Genomic DNA, 8,114 nt, shown 5'->3' with positions numbered 1-8,114 from the left:
TGGACTCTGGCTAGAACATTTGGATTGAAATGTACGTGCCGCTGTACTGCGGGTTTGAATCCATGAAAGGTCTAAGTGTGATGGTTGTCTGTGTGCCATTATTATCTGTGTCGGATCCAGAGCAACAGCAATAGTACTACCCGAGAAAACGCCGTTCCTTGTCTAGGCCTTCTTCTGAACTTTTCCACCAGTATGGTGATGATAGTCAGCCTTGTCTGAAATTCCAAAATGATTGAAGGAAATAGAAGTTAAGTAGGTGGTGAAGATATGACTGAGACAACAAGAGACGTACGTTTGAGAGAGCCCTTACTATCCTATAGAACTGGGAGTGAAAACCAACGATCCAAGTTGAATAAATCTGGAGTCTATCGCCTTGTGTGGTAGGTAGTGCTAGGAACATGGCAGGTGATATATTCATCGACCACTTGGTTGACAGCCCGAGTTGAGATGGGTGCCCTTTGTAAAGGATTGCAGGTAGCAGAACATGCCGTACGTTATCCAAAGAGAATCCCAACCCGCTCGCTCGGGACAACCCTTTTAAGAACGACCAGAAATAACACGTCAGTTTGGCCCTGCGCTGGCCAGCCAGGGACTCTGAATTGGGTTTCTGTGGCGCGGGATAGCGAGAAAGCAAGACTTACGGTAAAGCAGACGACTAGGAACTAGTAAAATATAGGACGATGACATGCAGTATTGAAATTCTCTCTTGCATACTGAACAAAAGCACTAGAGTCGAAGGTCTGGATTTCCACACCCTGGTATCGGGCCTGCAGAATTTTTCGGATATTGTGGCAACCTTTGAACATGGTCCAGTGGTACAGAAATCACAAGATCCTGTAGAAGGCATTATTTGATCTGGGAGAGTGTGGATGAAGTTGGATTTGTCCATTGTAAGGACAGGAATTTTGGATCCGGAGATCTAACCACGCGATATCCCGAAATAATGCGGATCCGGGAGCTTGATCCGGTGTTCTGTAACGAACTCGTGGTTGCGTTTTTCCGCTTCTTCGAGCTGGGCGTTCAAGATTTGAACACCAGAGTTGCTGTCATCATGTCGAATTCCATGTTGTTTTCTTAATGGCATGAATACTTCACTCTGTACTGAGTGCTGGGTGCCGCTTTGGATTCGATTCATGTCACGACAACCGCCATTTTCTAGACGGAATCTGATGTGTTTTCCCCCTCTTTCTGATAGTTCGATAGTGCTTCCTGAAGAACCCTCTCTTGTAGTTACCACTCGGGAAGCTCAGCTTCAGCTTGAATGGCGTCGTCCTTTTGGCATCGCAATGGGTCAAGTTGCTGCTTCACGAGCATTTCTCACCGCATGGCATTGTTATATAGTCGTTGACGAGAAGATACCCGTTTGAGATCGTGCTGAAGGACCTGGATGATATCTCCTACTCTACACTCAACAGGATCCCGAATTTGACCCTTCTTGTTACATTTTGAAAGCACACGCACCCCCACACAATACGAGAATACTATAGTTTCGGCACGGAAATGGAGGTTGCTAATTCTAGGCAAGGCTGGTGCAGTTTAAAATAATGACTGCGAGAGATTGAAGAATGAAAGAATGTATAAAGACTTGAGTAAGAAGACGGATAAATATGTCGAAGCGAATGTTATATTCATGGATGGAGAGCGTAGAGAGGGGACTTGATAACGGCTGTTCCGAAGTGTTGCTGTTCGGAGTGTTGCTGTTAAAGACAGAAGGAGATGCGTTTTCTTTTCTTTGACAACGACAGTCTTTAGTTCGACGTCGGCGGGTTCTGTGCAACTAATGCAAGCACGTCTCGTCCGAGATGGTGTGTCTGATTGATCTAATCATGCTAAACTAAGTATTAATAGCTACGGTCGAGGAAGAAGATGGTGCCGCTCTGTGGGTCACGTGTAACACGTGCCTACGACAGGTTCTCCTTGGGGTTGATTTTCCATATAGTGATGAATCCGTCAGCGCGGAACTCGGCGGATCAGTAGCTCTCCGCTATTCTGCTGATTGTTGACCGAGGATCATGTGGCCCAACGGCCAGATTCTGGGATTCTTGTGGTCGATTCTGTCCAGTGACATCGGTATACCCGATGCCTGAGTAGAAACGTTGATTTCGCACATGTCGAAGGCGTGTAGTAGGCCAATACTGCAGGCTTTTGAGTATAAACTTTGGTCGTCAGCAGTACAGGGAATGAATGATGAACGATGTTGGGGATTTTCACCTCGCAGCCACCCCCCGAAGTTCTGTATGATATTGTTGAGAGAAAGAGTTATATGCCGTAAGCACGACGAGAGCGATAATGGATCAGGAAGTAGTGCATAATAGATGCAGACTCATGCCGGCGGCATACCGCCTTTGTCCCATCGTTGATTGGGCTCCTTTGTGAAGAATGATACTATTCAAGGGACCGCGTATTCCTGTTGTGTTCTAAAGAAGGGCATAGGAAATTGCGCAGTGGAAATGATAATTGCTAGAATTACTCGCTTTGGATCGGGCCGAAATTTGGAGAGCCGGGGACCTCGCCGAATAGAGATTCAATGGGCTTAGTACTCGTTTGATCCGGTTGGAAGGAATCTGGGATTGGTCCGAATCCATTCAAACCAGTTGGTGCTTCGTACAACAGTGTACTCCAATCCCATGCTCTGTCTCTCTCACCAAGGAGCGGAGAGATTCTTTACAAGGGAAGGCCTTGATTTCGGATCGTACTGCTGGCCGCACCACCATTGGTGCTTGTATTGTCATTGATAGTTCTATCCATACTTTAGAAGCCAAGGCATCGTCACCGAGCTCTATCAATAGCAAGCTGAATTGACCCGACGCAGATCCATGGATGACCGCCATGATTCTGAAGAACGATTCAGGGGAGGATATATACGGCTGATTCTTCTTGAATTTAGAGAGTGGGTCGTGAATTGGATATGGTAGGGGGCGTCGATGCTTGAATTGCTTCCATCAGGCCCGGGACGAAAGGAATATCCATGTCCGTGCCCGTAGGTAGCAACACTTCCTAATCCACTTCTGCGGTTGATCGGGGTGAACGAGTAATACTAAAGCAAGCAACTGGAACTTCACTCTGCAGCTCATGTCTGCGAGTTCCTGAAAGCATAGCACCCAGAAATTTCCCACGTGTGATGTTCCATTGATGAATTAAGACCAAATATAGGAGGGGATGGCGTTCTGGACCATACTGTGGCTGGTGAGCTGGGCCATAGACGGCATTCTGGCAGCTACTGATGCCAAGTTGCCGCTGAAGGTATTCATGGGTATTTCGGAGCCAACATCTGAAAGTTTGCGGAGCAGGAGTCCTGGCGAAGTCGCCCGCCATTTGCTCGAATTCCAGAGTCGGGATTCCTCCAGTTCGGGATGTCTAGGAGCTCTCCATAGCGGGGGGAATTCTAGCCGTGAGTTCTAGTTGGGGAAAATTCGAAATTGCAGAAACGGTAAACGAGCTACGAGTACTTGGATATACTCCAGCATGGACGATGAAAGGCAATGCACACAATACGGATATATACAAAGACTTTGATAGACTTGACTATGATATAGAAGGGCATAAAAAGACTGACTATAAACGAAACATTCATTTGAAATGAGGGAGAAAAAGGAGCCGATAGTTAAATACACGGCGATGAGTCCGACTAAGCTCTTCTTCATGATGGATTGTCCATGATGCTGACTCGTGAAGGGCGGCAAACGGAGAAGCAAACGGCGGAATCATCGATGGCTGAAAGGTGTTTGAGAGTGGCTTGGAGTCTCTTGAGTCACCCAAGCTCATTGATGTTGTGATCATCAATTTGGTAAGCAGCAAGCGACGTGAGATTCCGTCTGTTTGCTGGACCATTCCGTGGTCGGCTGATGATGAATCAATCGGTGACAAGTCTTAATTCTAGCCGACTTTTTTGGGACGCTGCTGATGGCAGGTAATGACCGAGTTCAGCTGTATTCCGGCAGTTCCTGTCTGTGGGGTGTCAGCTGGCGATCGATCTCACGCGTCCATCCGTAAATGGCTTGTCGCATTTCTAGTTTCAGCGCGTTTTCGGATAGAGGATCGCGTCCAGGATCCCTTATCAAGCGAAGGAATAATGAATGACCAGCAATCGACGTGAAAGTGGTGAAACGCAAGGGATTCTAGCGGCGAATGCTAGGGATCATCACTTGCGCTGCGATTTATCGTTTCGGTAGATAGATGATCGTGGTCGGCCGCTGGTCGGTTGGCGGTTAAAACGGTGACTGAGCCGCGGAATGATCACACTATGGGGAATTGAAATTTTGGATGCATGTGGTGAGGTGGTTGGGGATTGGCAAAGGCAGTGGTTGCACTGAAGATTGCATGGCGGCGAAGGCGGACGCCAAACCATCAAATCGGTTTCATCACCAGATCATCTTGGAGCTCCCCACTCTACGGATTGTATGTACATGTACGGAGGATGGCGGATGGCGAAGAGGACACGGAAAGATCAACGGGAAAGATGAGCAAATGGCGATCGCGATGGCCATGCGAAGTCATTCAATAATAATTCACCATGTATCGTCAACGAGCCGTAGTTCAGTAGTTCTTTACATGCGATTCTGGGATTCGCTACTTCTCAATACGTGCCTGGTGGAATGTGGGATTGCGAATGCAGACAAAGCACGGCAATTATGATGAACCGAGGGCGGAAGGTGGATTGCTTTTAGGATTCTTTCAAAGATACGAAGCTATCGGTAGCGAAGGAAAGAGAAAAGGGGCCGAGGATGATGAATCCCGTTGGATGGATGATCGGATGGATTCATGGATCAAACACAAGTGGGATTAAAAAGGTATTAAATTGGTATTATCGACTACGGTACGAGAGAGTCCGGGGCACTACGGCTAGGGGGATTGATCCAATGATGGACTTGAAAGTTGTAACACGGTTAGACAAGCTATTGAGCTGTACGACGAGAAGAGGATGTGGTAAAGAGAGGATAATAGCAAGAGAAGAATAAACTCTCCAGAAGAATACTTTACACCATGATCTATCATCTATCACATTGTATGGAATAGAAATGAAGCTGTAGAAGAGAAATCACGTGAATATCATGTACGCAATAGGAATAGTGTGTATGCAGGGAGAGGGGAATTAGATGCTTGCAGTCTAGCGTACAGGCATTTGGCTGCATTTGTATGGCCAGCATTGTATGGAAGGAGTGGTATGATCCACTACGGTATTATTCCCACTCTGTCACTCCTAAGTCAGGGCCTCTCAGCAACACCACCCAGAAATCTGCACACACCGAAACTGCTCCAGACGCTTCAATCTCGCCCGACCGCAACCAAAAGAACCACTGAACCACTGAAAATGCCGTGCAAGGAAATCCGCGCCATGAAAATGTCCCCAACATCCCCCAACTGTCAGCACACGCCCACCCATCCCATTTCCACTCTCCTTCCATCATCCATTCATCACTTCCACCAGAATCCATCCCATCCATCGTCTGCAAAACTCACTGCACCACTTTCCCATCCTCCCATCACCACTTCACCACTTTCCCACGTATCCTGCACCCATCGCCTACTCCCCGCTACAAATTCCACGCCCACACCCCGTCGCTCCGTTTGGAGCCGCACGCCTCACGATACGACACCCATCCGACCAACCCTCGTCGACCACCGTCCGCGACCCTCACCACCGTAAATCCTCATCGTCCGCCATCCTAGAATCAACTTATCATCGACCAACCCGCCGCCATGCCGCCCTCCACCGCGACCAAACTCGCCTCGGGCAAGTCCAAGTCCAAGCTCATCACCCTCCACCTTCCCCCCTCGCTCCTCGATCGATTTCCATCCGACAAGTCCTCCGAGGCGACCTCTAAGTCGTCGCCGTCCGCCGACCTGTCCACTAAAGAAGTGACGCCCAGCAGCGTCGAGGAGGAGGCCAAAGCAGCTGGTTCATCCGAGTCGAACGGCACGCCAGCTCCGACGAACGGCGATGCGAATGCTGCGAACGGCGAGGACGACGCGGCGCAGGCGGCTCGGAGCAAGGGGATGCCGGGACCGAAGCCCGGTTCGAAGAGGAGTAGTGCTGCGCTGGATGGAGCGCCGAAGCCTCGAGGTAGGCCAGGGCCGAAGAAGAAGCCACGCATGTAAGTATTCATGGCGGTATTACCGTACGAGACACCCTCGAAAGCAGCAGACATCGGTGTCCTTCCCCATCTCCTCCAACCTCACCTCCCTAACCCTTCACCACTCATCCATCAATTACTAACCCCTCATTCCAGCGGCGAACTCATCAACGGCGAAATCTACAAAGGCCCCACTCCCACAACCCACGGCCCCAAACTCGGCCCCAAAGCCAACCAAGGCGCCATCAACGCCGGCCTCCGCGCCCTCGACCGCACCGGAAAGCCGTGCCGCAAATGGGAGCGGAAAGGCTTCTCCGTCAAGAGCTTCACCGGCGTCGTGTGGGAGGCGCCGACGTGGCGCGCGCCGAAGAAGGCGGTGAACTTGGATGCGAACGGGGAGGTGCAGAGCGATGCGAGTAGTGAGGTGAAGGGGGAGGGGGAGGCGCAGATGGCGAGCGTAGTGCAGAGTGAGAATGGGACGAGTGGGTCGAATGCGGAGACGCCGGGAATGGTTGGGGGGTTTACGAGTTCACCTGCTCCAGTGGCTGCGGCGTGAGGAAGTTTGGAATGGTTGTTCTTCAAGGTACGTGATTGACTCTCGCGGAGATATCTATATCGTCTTCGTCACCCTCTACGAGCACCTCCTTCGACGTTTCCACATCTCCATCCGTCGTGCTGCATCAAGCTGGGCTACCATCACATACGAGTCCGTATCTAACAATAGGCAGATTTGCACAATACGCATCCGGACAATAGTCGAGATGAATACGTCACTTACAAGCGACACATCTCCAACATTTCCGGTCCATCATTCCCATCGGCTCTCAACCGGTCCCTTCTTACAATCCATCGCATACGGGGTTCTATAACCCTCTTCCTCATAACATTAGCGATACTACGGTGACACCATGGTCTTATCCCTGTGCATACCTTATCACAGCATGGATGGGTGACACTGGAGTTTCACGGTTATCTTGTTTCCTACTGCATATCAGCATCGCCCGGCATCCTCTGTTCAGGCGAACTGGGGTGCATCAGGAACTACTCTGTTCACGGCGTTCACACGGTTCTATGATCTAGGCTAGACTGGCGCAAAGGGCGCGAAGCGGTGAAGAGGTGCGGTTCACTTTGGGATGGGTTTCCCTACACTGTTCGGGCTTTATCGCCGGGAATCGGACGAAAGGGCCGGTGCATTCATTCGGGTGTAATCACATCACGACTCGGAGTCATCATCGGGAGTTTTCTAAAGGCGGTGTAAAATATATAGGGTACTGAATAGAAGTAATTCTGATCACGGAAATCATCGAAATGCCGGGAGGATGTGAGGTGTGTGTGATTTCGAAATCAAATAATAAGTGAATACTGAATCGATGAATCCCAAAAGTGGTACAATATCGTCGTTCAGTGGCAACTCATGCTCCCCGCCTCTGCGTGGTCCAGTTCAATAAAGAGCGTGGGTTGCATGGTGGAGGTCGTGGTAGTGGAGTGGTGGGCCATGGAAAGCTACGACTGACTGCTAGCACTTCCACCGTCACCTCCATCCTCACTCATCCACCACTATCACCGAGCTTCACCAACACATCACCCACCATATTCCTTACCAATCCCCCAACCGTCCGGTGTTCTGTCCATCCAGCTATAGAGAGCATGCATCCGACCGATCTCCTCCGTTCCAACGCACCGCACTCGGTGTCGGAGAGTCGTTAATCTACCGCCCGACTGCCTTCACGAACCACCGTCATCAGTTAATCGCACCCGATCGTTCACGGCCGATAGCGTTCCTTCGTCGGTGACGGCATCAAGCGTCTGACTCCGCTCTGTACTCTGCCAGGACGCTCACCCTCCGCATATAAACCTAACTTCCGAATCTCCACCACCACATATATCCAACGACCAACCAAACCACCACCACACCACACACCATGTCTAACCCCCCCTCCCGCAACGCCCCCTCCAACCGCCGCGACTCCACCTACGCTGCCGTCGTCTCCGGCACCCCCTCCCACGCCCCCCGCTCAATACCACCCAACCCAAATCCCA

General features: G+C 50.4%; 3 protein-coding genes across 3 annotated transcripts; all 3 read left to right on the top strand.

Annotated features, from left to right (window-relative positions):
* The first annotated feature begins 5,113 nt into the window (after nucleotides 1-5,113).
* Nucleotides 5,114-5,876, top strand: P152DRAFT_288559 (uncharacterized protein). Its single transcript, XM_033674992.1, has one exon. It carries the CDS (start codon nucleotides 5,165-5,167, stop codon nucleotides 5,645-5,647), a length of 483 nt encoding a protein of 160 aa, XP_033535312.1. The 5' UTR covers nucleotides 5,114-5,164; the 3' UTR covers nucleotides 5,648-5,876.
* P152DRAFT_288564 (uncharacterized protein) lies at nucleotides 5,661-6,395 on the top strand. Its single transcript, XM_033674993.1, has 2 exons — nucleotides 5,661-6,119; nucleotides 6,231-6,395. The coding sequence occupies exon 1, from the start codon at nucleotides 5,701-5,703 to the stop codon at nucleotides 6,097-6,099; it is 399 nt and encodes a 132-aa protein (XP_033535311.1). The 5' UTR covers nucleotides 5,661-5,700; the 3' UTR covers nucleotides 6,100-6,119; nucleotides 6,231-6,395.
* On the top strand, nucleotides 5,984-6,647 carry P152DRAFT_457056 (DUF1711-domain-containing protein). The gene has a single exon (XM_033679153.1). It carries the CDS (start codon nucleotides 6,106-6,108, stop codon nucleotides 6,628-6,630), a length of 525 nt encoding a protein of 174 aa, XP_033535310.1. The 5' UTR covers nucleotides 5,984-6,105; the 3' UTR covers nucleotides 6,631-6,647.
* Nucleotides 6,648-8,114: the final 1,467 nt, after the last annotated feature.

The sequence above is a fragment of the Eremomyces bilateralis genome, assembly GCF_010015585.1.
Source record: "Eremomyces bilateralis CBS 781.70 unplaced genomic scaffold P152scaffold_6, whole genome shotgun sequence".
Lineage (NCBI taxonomy): Eukaryota > Fungi > Ascomycota > Dothideomycetes > Eremomycetales > Eremomycetaceae > Eremomyces > Eremomyces bilateralis.
Note: the sequence above shows the minus strand (reverse complement) of the source record. Positions and strands in the feature narration are given on the sequence as shown.

Bases quoted from the DNA above. Each gene is read 5' to 3' on its own strand.
- P152DRAFT_288559 (XM_033674992.1), top strand. From the start codon at position 5,165: ATGATCCACTACGGTATTATTCCCACTCTGTCACTCCTAAGTCAGGGC.
- P152DRAFT_288564 (XM_033674993.1), top strand. From the start codon at position 5,701: ATGCCGCCCTCCACCGCGACCAAACTCGCCTCGGGCAAGTCCAAGTCC.
- P152DRAFT_457056 (XM_033679153.1), top strand. From the start codon at position 6,106: ATGGCGGTATTACCGTACGAGACACCCTCGAAAGCAGCAGACATCGGT.